Raw genomic sequence first — 21,932 nt, forward strand, 5'->3', positions numbered from 1 at the left:
GGGGACCCCATCCTCGCCAGCCCGCGGACCTCGCATGCTCCCTGCATGAGACTCACCCATGCTCTGGCCATTCCAGCTCCGAAAACTCTCTCGCCTTTGTAATTATTATTATTGTTATTTAAAGAGAGAGGACAGAGAAGCAGTCAGGACAGCCCAAAGCGCCAGGATGCAACCTGCGTTCACCAGACCGGAGAGCCCTGATCCAAGAACTTTTATTTTTTCAAAACCAGAATTTGGGATTTACTAGAGTTAGCTCTGCCCTCTTCTCTTCCCTCGCTCCGCGTGGCTGCCGCCGCTCTGTCCGCGCCCCCTACCCGCGGAGAACGCGCAGGGCCCATCTGGCGCCGGGCCACCCCCAGAACTCGCCCAGGCGGGCTCCAACCCCAAGCCGGTCCCGCGCTCCCAGGCAGCTTTGCCTGGGCTCTAAGCGGGGACAATCCAATGGAACACTCAATCCCCAAAGCGCATGATTGCCGGAAAAAAGTAGAAACGAGACTTTCCTGAAAATGTTTTAAATTATCAGTCGACGGAGGACAGAGTGTGTGAGCCTTTGCCGAACAAAACGTAAGTTATTGTTATTTATTGTAAGAACAGCCAGTTCACAGTGGGATGGATATTTTGATCTTAATAAAAAATAATAATAACCCGATGCGATGCTGCTGCTGTGTGCTGTGGGCACAGCGGGAGGGCTGGACGAGCGCCGGTTGGGGCTCGGAGCTTGTTTCAACGAAACAGTGGCCGAGCAGAACCCGCCGCGGGTGCCCATGGGTGGGCCCAGCTGCTTGTGCCCGCGCCTCGCGCGCCGCTGCCCTCGGGGCTCCCGCGCGGCCGGGGGGCGGGCCCGGCGGGGATTGGGCGCTGTTGGGGGGGGCGGGGCTGGGTCTGTGCGCCCCCCGGCGGCCCTGGCTGGCGCTTTAGAAAGCGCGGCGGCCCTCCCGGAAGTCGGCGCGTGCCCCTTGCTCCAGGCCACGCTCTGTCTGCACTGCCCACCACCCTTCCCCGGTCCCGGGCGTTTCGAGGCCGAGGTCCGCGGGGCAGTGGGGGGAAACCTCGTTTGAGCGGGAAACCTGCGATGCTCGGTTAGCGGCAGTTCGGCGGACTCCAGCCTGCGGTCAGGCTCGCGAGGGCGTCTCGTACCCTCAGCTTTGCCTCTGCTCTTGGAGCAGAACCCAGTCCGGTGCACCCCCAAAGGCCGAGCCTCCACCGCTCGCTGCATTTTCGGCCGGTGCATTCGGGCCCTTCCGGCGCTTCTTTTCCGAACCCCCTGTCCAGGGCGCCTCGCACGCCTGCCACTCGGGCCATGCCGTCGACCAGAGAGCCCGCGGGCCCGTGGCGAACAGGGGGGCTGTGACGGCTCACCCTCGGCGCTGTCCCCAGAGTGGATGCGCGACGTGATCAATCTCGCTGCATTTATTAATTCCCCTGTCTAGACAGAGGAGAAGGCCGGGCGGCGGCTCCTTATCTTCGTTTGGCATCACCTGCAAGCGATACACTGAAGGAGCCACAACAAGCCCCCGCTAGGATCGTGGCTGCCCGGGAAAATAAGTCCACCCAGAACCAGTCTGGCGTGTCCTTGGTTTATTTTCTTTCCAGACCCGAAATGCAGGAGGCGGGGGATAGCCCGGGTGGGAGGGGGCTGGGAATGGCCCCTGGATATGCCGTGCCCAGGTCACTTGGTGTGACATTTCAAACCCCTGCGACTTGTTTTCTTGAAAACTGGCTTTAGTGATCGCAGGAAATAACCGAGAGATACTGAATCTCCAGCAGGCCCCCGGGCAAGCACAAAAAACAGGAGGCTCAGGTTTTACCCTTAACAAATATTTAACCCTTTGGCAGCCTGGGACAGTTCTTTTCCTCTGACCAGGCCTCACTTGGTGGACTCAGGAAACTGCCACCCTACCAGTCAATCCACTACTCTTGAAGAATCTCTGGCATTGGGTTTCCGTTTTCTCGTCCCTCGAGATAAATGACCCCAAGCATATCCTTCTTTGTCCAGGATTTGTTTTGAAAGAGCAATGCCGTGAATAGGGGATATCTCAGGTAGAGTCTGGTAAGGGAAAATGTGTCTGAGTGGCAGCTGTGGTCTCTGGATAGAAGAGTAGGTGCCTTCTGTTAAAACTGTGGGCTGCTTGGATGGCCAGAGGCCACTGTAGGTTTTTCAGCAGAGCTGAGGGCAGGATTCCATCACCTCCCCCTCCCCCATTAGAAATGGAAAACTGGAAGACTAGCTGTCAATTATTGAAAGAAAATGGGAGGTGGGAAACTCAAGCCAAATTTATATTTTACTTCCTCAAAGTCAAGGTGATGCTAGCACAAAATTTGAAGAGAACATTCCCTTTCTTTGGGATTTAGGAAATGGTGCTGCAGACTTAAGAGATAAGGGAGGAGATACATAGGGTTAATGAGGACCAGCTTTACCTCTCAAGTGCCTAGAAACGGTTTTAATAATCAGGGTTAGATTCTTTGAGGCTTTGCTCCCTTAAGTTAGACCATTCCTTCCCAAACAGAAATATAGATTATTTTCTCTTACCTACTGGCTGGCCATTGGATAGCAGGCTAAACTTCCAAGAAACCTTACTTTGGAAAACTTTTGATTAATCCAGAATATTAGGTTTTGTCACTTTAAAAACGGAAGTAACAGGTTCTTGAGTAAAGAATTTCATTAATGTTTGTTGTTAATTAGCTCTGAATTTTTGCTTTTGAAAGACTGCAGTAGTTTTTTAATTTTTAAAAATTTATTTATTTTGAGAGAGAGACAGCACGAGTGGGGGAGGGGCAGCAAGAGAGGGAGAGAGAGAATCCCAAGCAGGCTCTGCCAGCTCCCAACGCAGGGCTCACAGGGCTGGAATCCACAAACCATGAGATCATGACCTGAGCCGAAACCAAGAGTCAGATGCTTAACCAACTGAGCCACCCAGGCGCCCTGAAAGACTGCAAATGCTACAAACGGAAACATCTGCCTAAGTACAGTAAACTCTTATTATCCATAGATCAAAAATCTAATTCTCCTTTTTGCTATTCTGTGAGTGTGTCAGATTTTGAATATTGGGAAATTACCCAGATAAAAGTGATTACCATTTATTAGGATGCCTGAATCTGTATGTATTACTATGTAAAATATTACAAACTCTTCTGTAGTTGGTTGCTGGCCACCCAAAAAGGTGCATCATTTCCACGGAAAAGCTTTGACTTTGAAGCCTTATTACAATGGTCTCTGGTGTGGTGTCAGATCTATGGTTGGTTACATTAATAAATATCAGTTTTACTGGTTCCCAGGTCATCTTTAAACATGCTCAGTAATACAGTCGGGATTTCCTTGTAAATTAAATTACCTGTAACAATTACAAATGTTGTATTTTATGCTTACTGAACTTTCAGAGTGAGATGCCCAATTGTGTAGTAAAAAGTTCAATAAAAAGGGGCCATAGGTGGAAAATGGGAGTTAGTTATTTAACTAGATTCACTTTAGAATATTTTTTCCAGAAGATTTATCTAATAATTTGGATAGCCCTATGTAATTGAGGCAGGAGAGGGATTCCCAGAGATGGAAAAGTTTATGGCCATTATACCACAAAATTTAATACATATTGAAAGGCTGCACAATTCTGGGAAATTCAGAGTCCCTGTGGCAGTATTCCCAACGAACTTTAATATTTAATGGGTTGTGGAACAGAAATCAGCCTTTCAATTTTGAATGTGGAATGGCTTAAAGCTCAGAGCTGCAAATATTGTGTTTAAATGAGACGTTGTCTAAGATTGTTCTCTAGAAAATGTTAATTCTGCCACTGCTGCCTGGGGGAGGACCTACATTGCCACACATTTTAGTTAGCTGTGTTTTCCCATAGAAGTGGTCACCAGAGAGAGCAAGAGAATTAGCTGAATAGCATGCTGGAGAGAAGAAACAATGAATGAATAATAAACTATTTGAGAAGTTCCAAGCAGGAAATTCAGAGTTTATTAAGCTGATGTAGGGAAGATTAGAGGCTTTTAAATACGGGTCTGATTGATGTAAAGGTAAACTTTCTTCAAGATACTGGGATTCAGTGCAATAATGAGGATTGTGTGACCAATTACAGACTAGCACCTTGTTGAGAGAGACTGTGCATGGACGATGCAGATAAACGGAGTTGGAGTTAGACTGAGAATAGCAATAGCAGAGGAAAAGGGCACAAGAAAATACTCACTGGGATCCAGATGTGGATTTGTGTGGGGATTTGGGGTTGGCTCAATTTATAAAGCAAGTTTGGGGCCCCGCAGCAATTGGGCCAGAAAGGCAGGACTTCTAGGTGATCAGGGCACCTCCTCAAAGTCAGCAGCTGGCGGGAGAGTGAGTGAGGGAATGAACGGAGGGGCAGGAGTTTAGGAAGGCTGAGAATCTCCCGGTTGGCAAACAGGATATTTAAGGGGGTGGTTTGAATACGGAAGGCGGGAGAACCCCTGGGTTGGGGGCGTGGGAACTGGGAGAGAGAAGTGGAAGAATAAGGATGGTGAGGAGTAATCCCTTTTCAGATTATCGACACCTAAGAATTTAGAAAGGTGGCAAGGAGCTCTGGCAGAAATGACCCAAGTGGTTTTCCCAGCTGCGCTGGGGAGGAAGGAAAGGCTGGGCCGGGAGGTGAGGCTCCCACCTAGGCGCAACGGGGGCGAGGTTCAGGGTCCGGGGTCACAGAGGCCCCGAGTGCCTGGAGCCAGGGAGAGGCTCCGGAATTTCGGCAGGAAGCTGTGGCTTCGACATCCTGTTGGGCATCCAGGGTGTCGAGCTCCCCAGAAGGCGAGCTGCCGCCCGGAGCAGGAAATTCAGTTGGGTAACAGCGCTGGGCGCTCAAATGTCGCTGCTGCCGGGCTTCGGGCAGCTTTTTCCTATTTGGCTCAAATTCTGGGCTCCGACGCCCGAATGAAGTTGTTGCTTTTTTGCCCCAGCCGCGCCCATTCGCACCGTCAGCTTCACAGGCTGGACCCAGCATAAGCCTTTCGCCTGGGCCCAGCCTGATCCACTTGTGGCCCCTGAGCTCGGGAGACCCGGGATGCGGCCCCCGCCACAAGTGGGTGGCACTCGTCCCCGCAAATTGGAACTCACTTGCGCGCCGCACCCTCCCAGTCCCCGGCGAGTTTGTTAATCGTAAAACCCAGGGGAGTCAGAACTTCAATCATTCTGGCCGGGCGGAAGGCGCCTTAAACTCGAGACGCACAGAGACCGTGAAGGTCGGGAGTCACCGAGGAGTTGCAAGGCCCGATTCTCGAAACCTCCCTACCCGGGCGGAGCCGGGATTCATCTCAATCAGACGACCCCCCCCCCCCCACTCCCGGACGAGGGGGGCAAACGACACCATTCAATTAAATGTTTAATTGCGAATTCTGGTATGGTTTCTGAGAGGTTAATCACAGCTGTTTCAATTATTTATGGCTTTCTGGCAAATTTCCGACCAGATAAGAAGTATATTCTATTGTGAAGCATCTTGCAGGAAATCTTATAAATATTTGATTATTCCTTTCAGCTACAAGGATTCTGCGTTCACGCCCCAAGACGCGCTGGGCGAGAGGCATTCGGGAACTCCTCTCCAGGTTGGGGCTCCCGGGCGGGCGACTGCTGGTCGCCGATGGGGCCGGCCGCGGACACCTGCCTGCTCCCCCGCCCCGCCCCTTCCCCCGCCTCGGGCCGCGGAGGAGCCCCGGCCGCAGTCTCGGAGAGGGCGTGCGGGCGCTAGGGCCCAGCCCCTCGGCCTTCGGAGAGCGGTGCACCGCCCGGCTCGCGGCATTGTGTGCGCGCCGCCGCGGCGTCCCGGGTCCGGCGCCGGATCGCCGCCCGAGCCCTGGCGGGAGGGGCTTCCCGAGAGCGGGTCCCGCTGGCTTTGGGGCCGGCGGCCCCCCCGCCCTGGAGCCCGGGCAGGACCCGCGGGGTCGCGGCCCCAGCCCCGCAGCGGCCCCTGCGGCCCGACGTGGGGAAGACGCCCGGGACCCGCGCCCGCGGGAGCACAGAGGGCACAGGGACGCGTTCGCCGTGGTTTCCGTCTTTATTTTTTTTTAATTTTGGGGACATCTTCATTTTCTTTCGATTTGCAAAGAAGTAAAAACACATAGCTCAGCAGCTTTGTGAGGCTCCAAAAAGGAGTGTTGTGAACATTAAGTAGGTTGTTTTTAAAAAACCGAAACTTTTGTTATTTTCTGGTCCCGCCCCGCCTACCTTCCTATAGCTTTGACTCTGACACATATTCAGGCCACTTTTTTTTTTCCAACCAGATCTTTTCTTCACGGTAATGTTTGATCCTTATCGGACAGAAATTATTACAGATGTCATTCAGTGAGCGGCTTAGCACTGGCCGTCGGCTTAAGGTGGGGAAACGCTGGGAACGAGATATGAAAAGGTCTACGCCTCCCAGGCAGACCCTTCTCACGTTCAACTGTGAGCGGGGCATCGGAGTTTAAAACTTTCATTCAGAGCCCTTCTGGCCTTGTTTTATGGTTACTTCAGAGTTGCTTCATTTCACAATTATTTGAGGAAATGCGTCAAGGTGATTCACTATGGCTGATCTTTTTGAATCGATAATTTTTATTCTGGAGAATACTTTCAGTTCAGCAATGGTTCTCAGTCCTGTCTGCTAGGAAAGTCCTGTTCGCTAGGAAAGGTGAGGAGGACCAATGGATACAATGTCCTAAATTCATTTCAAATAGCCCCCAAACCTATTATGTAATTAGAATAGCCAAGTGTTATAAACATCTTTACTCCAAACCTTAAAAAGGGAAATTTAGAGGTTAATTTTAAGTCTTTAATTAAAATACTCCCAGAGTTGGAGTTAACATTTTTCTTTCAAATTGGTATTGTCTTAATAAGAAAAGTCACCACTGCAAACAGAATAAGTTATTTTATTACAAGAACAAAACAGACTTGCTAATTTTATGTCTAACTTCACCCATATTACAAATGCAAAGTATATATTATCATAGGATGTAGGTAACCGAACTCCAAAATATTGTGCATAAGTGAAATAAACTCAACTTCCAGAATTAGAAAGAACATTAAAGTATCTACAGTCATTATAAATAGTGCAAAGTATATACCATATCTACAATGCAGGGGGAGAGTATAAACATGTGAAAATGAGCTTCTTAAGGAACAGTTAGAACATTTGTTTGAACAGTTTAAAATATTAACAAGGGCACTCAAATACAGAACTAACCAAATCATTTATTTTTTCTCTTTTTTTAAAAAAAACTGTCGAGCTTCTTCCCAGGCCTCCTGAGGAAATCTGTTAGCCAGCTCAAGATAGTCTTGGGAACCAAGGGATTTTCCTGAGAAGAAAAAAAGATAATAAATTCTTTGAAGTTTAAGAAATTAAAATTATTTTGATATCTGACTACAAAATGGAGACATGCACTTCAAATAAACCATGATACAAGTTTATATAAAGAAGGTAACTGATCTATTTTTATCTACCTACAGCACAAAATATACATATTTTAATCACAATTTATTTTGTGCTTCTAACATATTCAGACATTAATCCCTATGTAAAACATTACAAAAAAACCTGTTTTTGGACTCCAGAGTAAGAAAATAGGGGGAAATAAGTATGGTGATCCAAATAAAATGACAGTCATCTCTTCCATCCTTAAGTTAGCCTCGAAATGATATATCTGTATATAAACTTGACATTTGTCGTCTAAAATAGCCTAATTTAAAATATTTTAATTTAAATATGACTTTAAAAAATGCTCAAATCTGGCATTCAACTTTTTTTTTTTTTTTTTTTTTTTATTTATTTTTGGGACAGAGAGAGACAGAGCATGAACGGGGGAGGGGCAGAGAGAGAGGGAGACACAGAATCGGAAACAGGCTCCAGGCTCCGAGCCATCAGCCCAGAGCCTGACGCGGGGCTCGAACTCACGGACCGTGAGATCGTGACCTGGCTGAAGTCGGACGCTTAACCGACTGCGCCACCCAGGCGCCCCTCAAATCTGGCATTCAAGTCATCTAACAAAGCGGAGGGAATGAGTGAGAACTTTACTGGTTATCAATGTAGGCAAAGAAAACAACCTCCTAGCTGGGTAGTGATTAAGCAGCCAGTGTTTGAAAATCAGAATTCTCCTTTAGCAATAAGAATGTGGTGCTACCAGGAGCTGCTTTACACTTAGAATGTAGAGGTTTACCTGGGCAATGAACTAAAATGCCTTGAAACATTTCTGGGGACTTAAACTAAGCAAAAGGAGAACAGATGTCTAGTATGGAATCATTTTTTTTTTAACTTTTTGAATTATTTTTTAAAGAAAATTTCTTTTTAAAAAAAATGTTTATTTATTTTTAAGAGAGAGAGGAAGAAACTAAGCAGAGAAGGGGCAGAGAGAGAGGGAGACAGAAGACCCAAAGTAGGCTCTATGATGAAAGCAGCAATTCTGACGCGGGGCTCCAACTCACAGTGAGATCATGACCTGAGCTGAAGTCGGTGCTCAACCCACTGAAACATCTAGGTGCCCTCACTTTTTTTTTAAAACCAAGTAAGCATATTAAGAGCTGTCACCAATATAATGACTCTGAGAAATGCAGAGAACAGTTCTCCATTTGCTGTTTTACGGATTAAGCATACTGGAATTGGGGAAAGCGTGGATGTCAAGAAGATGGGTCCTTGGAAAAGAAAGAAGGTTGAAACTCTCACAGGCCTCAACCCACCGAGCTGAGGCAGCTCTTGGGACTATGTCTGCCAGATATGTAGCAAATGGTGACTCATCCTTACAGTCAGGAGAAAGGAAGAAGAAAGAATGTCTGTACTTCTTACGGGCAAAAAAGTTGCTGTACAATTAAAAATACATTAGATTTTTCAAGGCATTTTCATATATTCAAAATTTAAAACACTTTTTAAGAAATAGTAACAAATTATACTGATTTCACTCACTGCAGCCTCCAATAACTTAAAAAAAAAAAGGCTGTGACTGAGTCAGGGCAGTCCTGAACTTGCACACTAATTCTGGCTTAGACAAATGGTACTATGATGTTGATTTGAACTTCTGAAAAGGAACATAGCTTTCTGTTTACTTCTCTGAGTGTCTGAACCAATAAAACCTGACCTTTTTTTCATGATACTGGTACAGCTTTATATTCTTTTCTATGTACTTTTCAACATTTGCCCACTATAGATAATTGGTGTACGTGTGTGTGTGTGTGTGTGTGTGTGTGTGTGAGAGAGAGAGAGAGAGAGAGTGTGAGAGAGAGAGAGAGGGAGGGAGAGAGAGAGAGAGGCGAGGGAGAGAGAGAGACTGTCCAAGGTGACAAGGTGACTCACCACCCCTCCAAGTAGGGGCTACTTGGTGGGTCACCTAGAGGGTCCTGTTGGGAGTGGGCCTCTGGCCACTTTAAGGAGTATCAAACTAATGGAAGAATTGGGGAAAAATCTGTATTAGGGCCTCATTAATCAAAGGTGCTGTCACAACAGCCAGACAAAGAGCCATTTGTACTTCTCAATTACAGTGTGTGTAGCAGAATATTTTTAAAAAGTAAAAATGTCCTTAATATTCTACATCTCCAGCTCTGATCATAGGAAGCACCTCAGCAGGAACACTACAGGAAAAAAAATGCTTGTAAATCATTTGGCCTCTGAACTCTTACTAATCTGATGTTCTTTTTTCTCCAAGTAAAACAATTTTACAGTTTTTATTTTCAATAAAAATATCCAAGTACTTGAATTTAAGGGGGGAAATATGGGGTATTATCATTCATAATTTTATTCTGAACACAGACAGGAAACCAAATCTATGTGATTTTAGCATTTATGTGAGTAATGTAGGCCAATATTAATGACCTGATTGTCTCCTGTATTACAAAGTGGCTCTTTAGCAATTATTCACTATTTGTTATTTCTTGTATGAGGTGAATATAAATTACGTAAAGATGTTTTGTGCTTTTATTTTCAAAATTTCTCTGTATATTCTGATGCATTAATGCTTGATGACAAAATCAGTTTCTTTACTCATTGAATTATAATTGGTATCCGAATCTCAAATGTTTTAGGGTGATGTAATAAAATGATTTCTGTAATAGTTCCAGAGGGTGGAGTAAGAAACATGTCCATTCAGCTAACAAACACATGACATTTCATTTCAATAGGACGTACCTTTGGGCTGATAAAGCTGGTTATCTGCCTGACCTGAAGTCTGTACAAAATCCTGTGTGAGACAAGAAAAGTGTTTTTATACCAGTGCTATGAACAGAGAATTTCTCTGACGGCAGTTTTAAATGTGATTCTGAAGTCTAAAGACAACTATTTTTGCATGAATACTTTGGAGCCCAAATATAAAAGCTTAAGAAATTGATGTTCAGGTTCTCAATTTAAATCAAATAGTGATGACTCAAATCTTGGTACAGATCATCAGGGGCCAGAAACTACAACTTTATTTCAGCAAACTGAATGCTTTAGCCAAACTTGCTCTTAAAATATTGATAATTTTTAACATTTTTTAAAAAAGCATAACTCTAAAAGCCCTTACATATTCTGCAGCTAAAAAAGTCTAGTAATTTCACTTTTATGTAAATTTTCAGAGACCTATGACAAACTACCAGCTCCTATTTTTAGTATCATTTTCTAGTGACTATTAATAACCTAACACATGCAGACCTCAAAGAACCACATTATACACTAAAATCCACTATATATTCACTCCTTTGAGCATAATTATTTATAGAAAAGAAAATCTGATTTAATTTCACTAATCTAACATGCTATCTCAAATAAGAAATTTCTGTAACATTTACAAAATGTGTGTGTCCAAATGTATGTTCAATTTGTTACATTTACATTAAATTCCATTTAAATGTGTGTTAAATAGCACAGAGAAAAGTTAGAAGGCTTTAAGATCAATACCAGATGAAAATAAGTAAAAATTTTTTACTTTAGATTCTGAAATCATTTGTATTTTCATAAACTGTTTTCCAAGTGGTTGAAAATGTGAGGGACTAAGTTCATACAGATGCAAAACTGTCTTTGCTCAACTATCACTGCCTTGGTGGGGCCTCTCTGCTCATGTCATAAAAAATTTGCACATCACATCCCCCTCCCTGGCAGCCCATCCCCCTTCCCAGCCTTATTTTTCTCCATAGTACTTAACACCACCTGACATGCTATTTGTTTTACTTTTCTGTTTGATTTCCCCCACTTTAATGAAAGATCTATAAAGGCAGGAATTTTTATCTGTTTTATTCATTGGTGTATTCCTAGTGCCTAGAACAGTGCCCAGAACACCAGAGGCACTCAGAAATTACCTCCTGAATACAAGACTGAATTTTAAGATCAGTCTTAAAATACTCTATAGTGTATTTTTAAATTATTATTATTATTGTTATTATTTTAAGTTTATTTTTTTATTTTAAGAGAGAGTGCAGGGGAGGAGCAGAGAGAGAGGGAAACAGAGAACCCCAAGCAGGTTCTGTGCCTTCAGCACAGAGCCTGACCCAGGACTCCATCTCACAAATTGTGAGATCATGACCTGAGCCCAAACTAAGAGTGGGCTGCTTAACCGACTAAGCCACCCAGGCGCCCAAGTATTTTCTATTTAAATTTTAATCCTAAACCTTTAAGAATATATGCAAAATCTTAAATGTTGCTATGATGGTTATGTAAGATCTTATTAAGGTTTTAATTTAACCATAAGATTTTTGTTTTGAAATCCATACCCTACCTGTGGATCTGCAGATCTTTGAAAAAATTTTCAGAAAACAGAACCCAGACTCAATTGGAACAACTAAAATGAAAGTAAACATTTCTAAACACAATTGATCTAGTTGTATTTGTTAACTGATGGTCTAATAGAGGATAGTTTAAAAAACATAAACCACTAACTGCTGTCTAAGGTGAAGAAAGCTGGACTCTTTAGCCATCCCAACCAGCTGGGCACTATCACATCCTTTCAACAAAGATGCATGTATATTTGCCAGAATAAAGAAGAATACTGCTACAGAGCTCTGCTTTCTGTTTCATTGTTATTAACAGAAAACATTGTCTTTTAATCACACGTACATCATGGGACAAAAAAACATTGGTTTTATAGAACATTTCAAGGAAAATGGAAGATTTTCAGCAATGAATGATCTACAATGACAGAAAAAAAGTTGCAGGATTAGCTATTAGCAAATGTTAAAGAATAGCCAACTTGAGTTTCTATTGTCAGTTGACGCAGTTAATTTAGATGTGAAAATACTGCTTTATTTTGCTACAGCACTAATTCTGATTCTAGTCCTACAGAATTTTAACCACATCAGAAAAATATAAGGCCATACTTACAATTGTTAGATTTTTAAAAAAGCAATATAGGTTTTTATTACACACACGTGTGTGTATGAATCATACTTATTTTAAAACTTACAAATCAACTGAAGTTTTAACTGATCCTTCTTCAGCAATCCTTATCTATTCCCTGTAGCTGCACTAAAGGCAAGGTGAATGTAAATGTTAAAAGCCTTAAAGAAGTCTGGCAACCTTTTTAAAATGTTTCCTTGGTGTGGGTGTACCATTTCAACAACTGGAAAAATATCTTTTCTTGAAGTCCTCCACGTTGAAGTTTACACCATTCAACCCTAGTTTTACTATCCTAATATTTTAGAAATTAATTTTCAAGCACATAAAAACGCGAAAAATTTTAAAGACATTGAGGATGGCAAGAATAAACAGCTGGTTCACTTTAACTTTGCAATTGCATTAGCTTCCACTCAAAGTCAGAGAATCAGGCATAACACAGAAGGTACCTGAATGAATGTGGCCAGTAAAACACAGCTCATCTCCTGCTCCAGAATGATCTTGTTCTGACGGTTGTTGTAACAAGCAGCGATAAGTGAGGGGAACAGCACTTTGATCAGTCGTGGGTCACTGAAGTACTGGAAGGGCAACTGGCAGAGTTTCTGCAGCACCGTGGGGTGGCGGCCAGACTGTACGATGACCTGAAGCAGAAGAGGAAACCTAGGTCAACGGCCAAAAAGCTCTGCCTGCCCCTTTCTCCTCCACTCCCAACAGTGTCTGTAAGAACCATGGAGAACACACTGAAGGAGTGTAAGGAGGGAAAAAAAAAAAAAAAAAAAAAAAGACTCCTAAGTGATATCTGTTCTTAAAGGAACAGAAAGTAAAGAAATCTCATTTCCCAACTTAAGGAAACGATTCCAAAAGTTCTGCGGCCATTTCTAGTCCACGATGAAGGGCTCGGCTGCCAGGCGGGAGAGGATTCAACATACAGACTCTGCTTTAACAAAGCGCCCGCCCTCCATCCTCCCCTTAAAACAGAGAAGTCCTATTCCTTGAAACCTGCAAAGAGCCCCCTCAGAAGAAAGATGCCCTCTCCCACTGCACTGCCTGCTGCGGTCTTCCCCTAACCAAGCTCCGGGGATATACTGACTGTTCTGTATATGCAGACAGGCCCTTGGAAAGAAAAGGGGACTGTAAGGGGAGTAGGAACAGTTTCAGCAAGCACAGGCTCCAAAAGATCCTTCCTCTGATCCACACTCCTTATCTGTGTTTCCATCAGTGCCATTGAGTCTAAAAGGAGAACTGTTTAGATAAATGAGACTCTTGTCTTGAGGCAGTCTAGGTTTACAAGTGTGTATGTTTTAAGGAATGGGGCAATGCAATTAATGGGCTTGCAGGGAAGCCCTCCTAATTTACTCCCTGGGCCTACATGATAAACTAAGAAATGTCAAAATCGGATCTGTTTCAAGTAACCTTGATTAGATGGTTCTAATATGAAAGAACTGAAGGACCCGAAGCCCACTTCTTGGTATAAGAGGAAGCTCAGAGAATGCTGGGGACACTGTAAGAATCTAAGGTCAGGACTGTAAATTGTACTTGGAAAAACATAATTTTACAGGTACACACCCAGACAAGACTGCATTCAAATTAAAACCAGAAGGACAGAATGAAACAGCAGAGGCAGGAGAAACATAAATTACAGGGATTTACAAGTTTTCAAAGTACTTTTAACAATACTTTAAGAACATACTCTCAGATGATAATGCAGTTTGGTTTAAGGACAAAATCAACAAGGTAATAGTTCACATATTTTAGTTCAATAGCTAAAATGACATCAAAAACCCTTAGAGAATGTTGATAGGGACTTGTTAATACCTTCAAATCCAGCAGGAATTTTAAAGACTCAGTGTGACAATTCAGCACATGGCTGTGTGCTGCCTTTCCTGACACCGGCTGAGAAAAATATGTCCTATCGTCTATTTTATTGATAAAGCATTTACTTAAATCTTTATTTTAATTATTAGCAACAAATTTTGTAGCACAGCCAAATGATCACCACTTTAGAATTTATAATACCATTATTACACGTTTCTTTTCCCCCTTTGGACAAAAATGAAGAAGAAGTTTTTTCTTTGGAACTTCATTGTTAAAATGCTATTATTGGAAGATTCACTAATTGAAAAGATATTAAATTGGCCAGTCTGGCTGGCACAGGCACAATGTTAACTCAAAGACGACAGCTCCTGGTTCCTGGTAAAAGGAGCACAGAACATGCAAACTTAACCAGAACTTACTCCATCTGGACTCCTGACCCTCACTGGAGTGAAAGCAAGCCCCTTGGGGGGCCTGTCAGTCCCCTCGAGGAACAGAGCTGACTATCAGTTGCCTGTTGAAGAAGTGAGTTTACAGAGGTCACCAGCAGCGTAGTGAATGACCTGCCAGAGGCCACTACTTTTAAGTCCCTGGACTACGGGAAGACACAAATGGATGTAGGAGGTCTGGTTACCTTGGGCAGAATGTTCTACCCACAGGACCACCCATGATAGAACTTATTCAGGTTATAGGGAGGGGGTCCACCCAGGGTGGTAAAAGCCACACCCCCCGGCTTGGCTGTGAGCCAGAGTGGGACATCTCGTCCGCACTGTCCCTTGGACCACATTTCAGACATTGTGGGGAGACAGGATTAGGAAGTCCAGGAGGGGGCCAACCTATAGCACTGAGACTTGGTGGGCGAGACCACTTCTGGGTAATTCAGGTGGGCTTTTGGTACAGAGGGGTGGTGTTTCCGATGTCAATGAGCACTGCTGAATGGTCAGCTGAATTAGGCCAAGCACTTCCCACATGGGCAGGGAAGCAAGGCTGGGATGCATCATGACCTTGACACTCAGAGCCTTGGGCACCAGGAGAGAGTTGACTGAAAGGCTTTTGACAGATTGGGGGATGAGGGCAAGGCTCAATTTTATCTCATCCAGTCACTGACTCCTAGGCCTTAGGGTGGTCAAACGTCCCCATGAACTGCTCAAGCTTTCTAAAGTCGACAGAGTCATCATGGAACATGAAAGTCTTGCTGAATGAATGAAATGGAAATAGCTAAAGAAAATCTCAGATTTATAATGATGTTTTCTCTCTCTATGCCCTCCTGATGGAGCTGTAACTAAATCAATAACTGCTGGTCTGTCACCTTTGTCCAGACAAAGGGCTGCTGATAAGGTCCAAGGTGAGTACCACTTTGAGCCTGGCCAGGCCACCTGCCCTTTCAGGGCACACAGGCCAACACAAACATATAGGGGCTTCCCATGGAGCCCCTTTCCAGACCCATGCACCAGGAGAAAGGAGTGGCTTGGCTGTAAATTTCACTGGTGGCCACAGCCACCAGTTAGACAGCATGTAGGGAGCTGGTATGGCTCCATAATAATGAGAAAACCCTCTTTCAAATATGTCAACTTAAAAAAAATTTTTTTTACATTAATTTATTTTTGAGTGAGAGAGAGAGAGAGAGAGAGAGAGAGAGAGAGAGAGAGAATGAGCAGGGGAGGGGCAGAGAGACAGGGAGACACAGAATCCAAAGTAGGCTCCAGGCTCTGAGCTGTCAGCTGTTGAAGCAGGGCTCAAACCCATGAACCATGAGACCATGACCTGAGCTGAAGTAGGTTGCTCAGCCAAATGAGCTACCCAGGCGTACCTCAAATATGTCAACTTTTAGATGCAGAGCAGGGCTCTAAGAAAACCAAGGGAATTTCTAGCAACATTCAGATTAAAAGAAACTGAAATTGAACTTTCCACTTACTCTTAGGTGCACTTTTAAAATAGGTACTAACTAAAGAGCTAGGAGATCTGAGTTCTTGCCTTTACTCCAGGCATTCACTAGCTGTGTGACCCTGGGAAAATTGTTCAATTTTCCTAGTTTTCAAGGTGGAGAATTTTTTAGAAAACTGAACTTTTCAGTGAAGTGTAACACACACACACACACACACACACACACACACACACTCACACACCTCTAAAGTGAATAGCTCAATTTTTACAAAGTGAATATACCTGTGTTGCCAGTACCCAAATAAAGAATGAGAACATGACCATGGGTGTTGGATCTTTAAATACATTCCTTCTCACTCAAAATTAGATTCCTATGTTTTGATGTTTTTTAAATTATTTATTTTGAGAGAGAGTGTGAGTGGGGGAGGGGCAGAGAGAGGGAGGGAGAGAGAGAGGATGCCAAGCAGTCTCTGCACTGTCAGCACAGAGCCTGAAGCGGGGCTTGATTCCCATAAACTGTGAGATCATGATCTGACCCGAAATTAAGAATCAGATCTTAACCGACTGAGCCACCCAGGCACCCCCAGCTTCCTACATTTTGAATTTAAGATAACTCATACAGAAACTATTTGACTATACTAGAACATAAGGGAGAGTACTTCAAAGCCTTCTTGGATCCATTCTTAATCATTCTCTGGAGAGAGGACCATGGGCAGCACAGGCCCCTTCTCTTCAGCAGAGGCCAGTGGGCATAATTCCAGAGTCAATGAAGAAGGGCATCTTTTATCCAATGCCTGGTATTCACCACCTTTTTCTTAACTATCATTGACAAGGGATTGGGGGGGGGGCTTGGGGAGGTGAGGGACCCCTATTCCCTCTTCTTTTTGGAACTACTGACAGCTGTGGGAAGAAGGGGCTTTAAAAGAAAGAAAGTTACATGCTGCCAACGTGTGCTATAACCTAGTGGAAGGTCAGGAGAATCTGAATGCTAGTGTTAAGAGAGAGGGAGAGAGAAAGAATCCCAAGCAGGCTTTGCACTGTCAGTGCAGAGCCTGATGTGGGGCTTGAACCCACAAACCGGTGAGATCATGACCTGAGCCAAAATCAAGAGCTGGATGCTTACCTGACTGAGATACCCAGGTGCACCTACTCCCAACCAAAAAAAATTTTTTTTTTTTTACAAAGAATCTGGAGCAGACAAATGGACTGATTCTTTCATCTGCTGACCTCTGGCCCCCTTGTGCTTTCTACAAAGTAGTAAATATAGGTGAATTATAACTTGGTTCACTGTGTGTGTGTGTGTGAGAGAGAGAGAGAGAGAGAGAGAGAGAGGGCGAGCGAGCGCGCCAAGAAAGAGCTCTAAATTCACTGGACACTTACCGAGTGCCTCCTGTGCCAGGTGCTATAGGAACATGGAGAAAATCCATGCTTTAGCTCTCAGGGAGATGAGGTATGTACACCAATGACAATTGATACAAAGGAGACTGGGTCATCAGACAGTCAAGGATAAAGTATTAGGGGGCCCCATGGGAGGAAGAGATTACTTCTTAGGTAAATGTGGAAGGCTACACTGAGAAGGTGGGTTGGACTTTCAGGGCTGGATTGGTGGAAGAATTTTAGGTGGTGAGAAGCTCCCAGATTGAATACCAGCCTGTTTTTACTCTGTTCAGGCTGTCCTAACTGGGTGGTTGAAACAAGAGAAACTTATTTTCTCACAATTCTAGAGCCTGAAAGTCTAAGATCAGGGTGTCAGCAGGGTTGATGAAAGCTCTCTTCCTGGTTTGCAGACTGACACCTCCATCTGTCCTTTCTTTGGCGAGTATGCATGGAAGGAGAGATCTGTCTTCCTAGTCTTATAAGGCCACCAATCCTATCTCATTAAGACCCCATCCTTATGACTTCATTTAATCATAAGTAGTTTCTAACAGCCCAATCTCCAAGTACAGTCACACTGAGGGTTAGGGTACAAAATATGAATTTTGGGGGGATATGACTCAGTCTATAGCACAGCTCTGATTTCTCATTGCCCCTGGTCAGAATAATGTTTCACTAGAAAGACTGCCCTCTCTAACCATGTATATTTCAGACGGGTCATTTGTCTCTCAGTGGCCATAAGCCACAAATCTACAGGCTCAAGGATGCTTGCTATTAGGTAGCCCTGGGCTCTAATTCTGGCTCTGGTTAGCTAACTAATTTGAGCCTCAGGGTCCTTTCCATAAAATAGGGATAGATAATTCTGCACAGCAAAGGAAACAATCAACAAAACTATAAGACAACCTACTGAGTGGGAGAAGATATTTGTAAATGATATAAGGGTTTAGTATCCAAAATGTATAAAGAACTTATACAAATACCCAAAAAACAAATAACTGAATTAAAAAATGGGAAGAAGACATGAACAGATATATCCTCAAAGAAGGCATCCAGATGGCCAACAGACAATGAAAAGATGCTCATCATCCCACAACATCAGGGAAATGCAAATCAAACCCACAGTGAGATAGAACCTCACACCTGTCAGAATGGCTGAAATAAAAAACATAAGAGGGGTGCTTGGGTAGCTCAGTTGGTTAAACTTCTGACTCTTGGTTTTGGCTCATGATCCTAGGGTCATTGGATAGAGCCCTGCACTGGGCTCTGTGCTGAGTGTGGAGCCTGCTTAAGATTCTCTTTCTCCTTCTACCCCCTCCCCTGCTCATGCATGCTCCCTTTAAAATAAAAACAACACACACACACACACACACACACACACACACACACACACCAAATCACAAGAAACAAGTTTGGAGAGGATGTGGAGAAAGGGGAACCCTCTTGCACTGCTGGTGGGAATGCAAACTGGTGAGGCCACTCTGGCAAACAGCATGGAGGTTCCTCAAAAAATTAAAAACAGAATTACCATATGATCCAGTAATTCCACGAGTGGGTATTTACCCAAAGAATATAAAAACACTAATTCAAAAAGATGCATGCACCCCTATGTTTACTGCAGCATTATTTACAATAGTCAAATTATGGAAACAACCCAAGTGTCCTTTGATAGATAAATAGATAAAGAAGAGGCATACATATGTGATGGACTATTACTCAGCCATGTTGCCGTTTGCAACAATGTGGATGGAGCTAGAGTATATTATGTGAAGTGAAAGAAGTCAGAGAAAGACAAATACCATATGATTACACTCGTTCATGGAATTTAAGAAAGAAAACAAATGAACAAAGAAAAAAAAAGACAACCCAAAAACATACTCTTTTTTCTTTTTAAAGGTTTATTTATTCTTGAGACAGAGACAGAGCGTGAACAGGGGAGGGGCAGAGAGAGAGAGGGAGACACGGAATCCAAAACAGGCTCCAGGCTGTCAGCACAGAGCCTGACATGGGGCTTGAACCTTCGAACTGTGAGATCATGACCTGAGCCGAAGTCAGACGCTTAACTGACTGAGCCACCCAGGCGCCCCCCAAAAACATACTCTTAACTATAGAGAACAAAGTGATGGTTACCAGCAGGGAAATGGGTGGGGGGATGGGTGAAACAGGTGGTGGGGAGTACACTTATGATGAGCACAGAGTATAGAATGTTGAATTGCTATATTGTACATCTGAAACTAATATAACACTCTATGCTAACTACACTGGAATAAAAGAAAAGAAAAAAGAGATAGATGGCAGCCTTCAGGGTTTAGGTGAGGAGCAAATGAGACAGAGTCTGTGACCACAACGTGAAAAACATTATTAATGAGTGTTTGGTTAGTTCACCAGTTCTGCTGCTCCAAGTCTTCTGTTGGATCTGCCTTCCATATACTAGTAGGACCAGAAGTCCCCTCCCGGCATGAGGCCTAATGAATGCTTTCCATCATCCCACCCTCATCAGAATGGGGGTCAGACAGCAGCAGGCCCTGCATTCTGGCTGGGACTCACCAATAAGCTTCATGCTACCCAGGGAAGCCATTTCTGCGGCCCCTCCCTGGCCCTGCTTGCACAGGAGAGAGATATGCAAACAGAGCTGGGGATGCCAGCCAGGATCTTGTGGTGGTGGGGTAGGAAGTGCATTTTGACAGCTCTGAAAAGAAAATCCCAGCATAAGCACAGTCCAAGAAACACTGGTAAGTGGTACAGAGAAAGAGAGGCTTAGCTTACTGCGTGTGTGTCTTGAGGCTGTTGTGCTAGACTCATCAATCTAAAAGCAGAACAGGAAGGGCTAAAGCTAATAGGCTTGTGTTGTGGGTTCCTGATTCAGATCCAGGATGAGCTTCCCTCGAAGCACTTAAGGAAATCCTTAAGCCCAGGAAGTCTGCCCAGGCAGCAGAGCCAGAGACAGCCTTTTCTTTTCAACCCCAAAGACGTGGCAGCAGCTATCACAATCGGAGTTGTGCAGCTTAATTCCGGGTTCCCAAAGGGCAGAAACTGTGTCTTTTACTATCTAGTGCTCCATTGCGCTCCCGGAGTGCTGGGCAAGTGCTGGGCACATAAGAATTACGGAAAGAATTAATCAAAATGTCAGAGGCTTCCTACTTCACAAATTCATCTGTGACTTGCCTTGGGGAAGAATCATACCACATCTCTTATTAGATACAGATGCCATTGTCTAACTTGGAGGTTGCAATGATCTTCACATCATGTTGCCTTACGTCTGCATATCTAGTCCCTTCTCACAGAATGAAGGTTTGTGTCCCTCCTCCATTCATACATTGAAACCCTAACTCCCAATGTGATGGCATCAGGAGGTGGGGCCCTTGGGAGGTGATTAGGATGAGGACAGAGATCTCATGAATGGGATTAGTGCCTTATAAATGAGACCTCAGGGAGCCCTCAGGGCTCTTTCTGCCATGTGAGAATACAAGAAGCTGTCAGTCTGCAACCTGGGAGGGTGCCCTCCCCAGAACCCAGGCAGACTGGCATCCTGATTTTACACTCGCAGACTTCAGAACTCTGAGAAACAAATTTGTCTTGTTTATAAGCCACTCAGTCTATGGTACTTTGTTATTGCAGCCCCAGCTGCCTATCAAGACACCCCTAAATAATGAACTTTGTTTGTCTTCTACCCTAGAAGGAAGTTAGGCTTGGGGACCTCAGGGTCCTAAGCACCAATTCAGGGCTCCTTAGCCTGGTTATAAGGACGGGTCTGGAAAAGATCCTCCCTTTGTGAGTATTGAGTGGTGTCTCATTTGGTGTGAAGAAATCCAAAGTCTTGTAGGACACTGCATTGCTAGAACCTCAGCAACACCCACCACAACATAAAGCCGGTCACCGGCAGAGACAGTGCTCAGTAGTTTATAAAGCCTCTCTACCTACATCATCTGAGTCTCTAAACGCTCTCTGAAAGTGGGCAGACAGGGATGATGATAATCTTTTATAAAAAGAAATCCAACATTCAGAAAGTTCAAGAGACTTGCCCCAGGTCCCCCAGCCAGTCATCGGTGGAGCTGGGAATGGAAAACTCCTATGACTGAGTCCTGGCTTCTCACCTCCCAGACCCATCCAGGGCTATCAGACTGAGTCCGTCCCTTCCTGGGTACAGAGGCTTTCTGTCGCCGGGCCTGAGTTCATTCCCACAGCTGGCTGCCAGCCAGCTTCTCGCACACCTCTGCCAGCCCACATGAAGATGAGGATGACACATTGCCATTCTGCACAGACTAAACCAACCAACATACACAGATTAAACCAACACAAAAGACCTTTCTTCAGAAACCTATATTCTGCTTGGCAAGGTATCGAGTAGCCAGTTCTTGACAGTGCTGGGTGGTGCCAAGGGTTTGCCTCAAATCATCAGACATAAGAATCTGAAAGAGAGGAGGGTTGGCGGGAGAGCCAGACTCTCGGGAGCGGACTGCTGGGACGTGTGGCCGTACAGCGAGCACTGGCTTGTGACGGCCTTGCAGCCGGCTGTCTTCTGAGTTTTGAGTGCCTGCAAAGCTGGTCTTATACTTTTGAAACAAATGCTATCGTGTATAATATACTTAC

At 44.4% G+C, this 21,932-nt stretch overlaps 1 protein-coding gene across 5 annotated transcripts in view; it reads right to left on the minus strand.

Annotated features, from left to right (window-relative positions):
- Nucleotides 1-6,821: 6,821 nt before the first annotated feature.
- Nucleotides 6,822-21,932, minus strand: part of SCAPER (S-phase cyclin A associated protein in the ER) — a 508,319-nt gene continuing 493,208 nt past the window's right edge. For all 5 annotated transcript variants that reach the window (XM_047074743.1, XM_047074740.1, XM_047074744.1 and 2 more), the window contains 3 exons: nt 12,725-12,916; nt 10,101-10,152; nt 6,822-7,287 (listed from right to left, as the gene is read on the minus strand). In XM_047074743.1, the coding sequence (XP_046930699.1) occupies nt 7,184-7,287; nt 10,101-10,152; nt 12,725-12,916 (348 nt within the window). In that variant the 3' untranslated portion in view covers nt 6,822-7,183. The remainder of the gene's footprint in view (nt 7,288-10,100; nt 10,153-12,724; nt 12,917-21,932) is intronic.

The sequence above is a fragment of the Lynx rufus genome, unplaced genomic scaffold (genome assembly GCF_022079265.1).
Source record: "Lynx rufus isolate CCGP_SWC_20201006 ecotype Redwood Valley unplaced genomic scaffold, mLynRuf1.p SCAF_13, whole genome shotgun sequence".
In the NCBI taxonomy this organism is placed as follows: domain Eukaryota; kingdom Metazoa; phylum Chordata; class Mammalia; order Carnivora; family Felidae; genus Lynx; species Lynx rufus.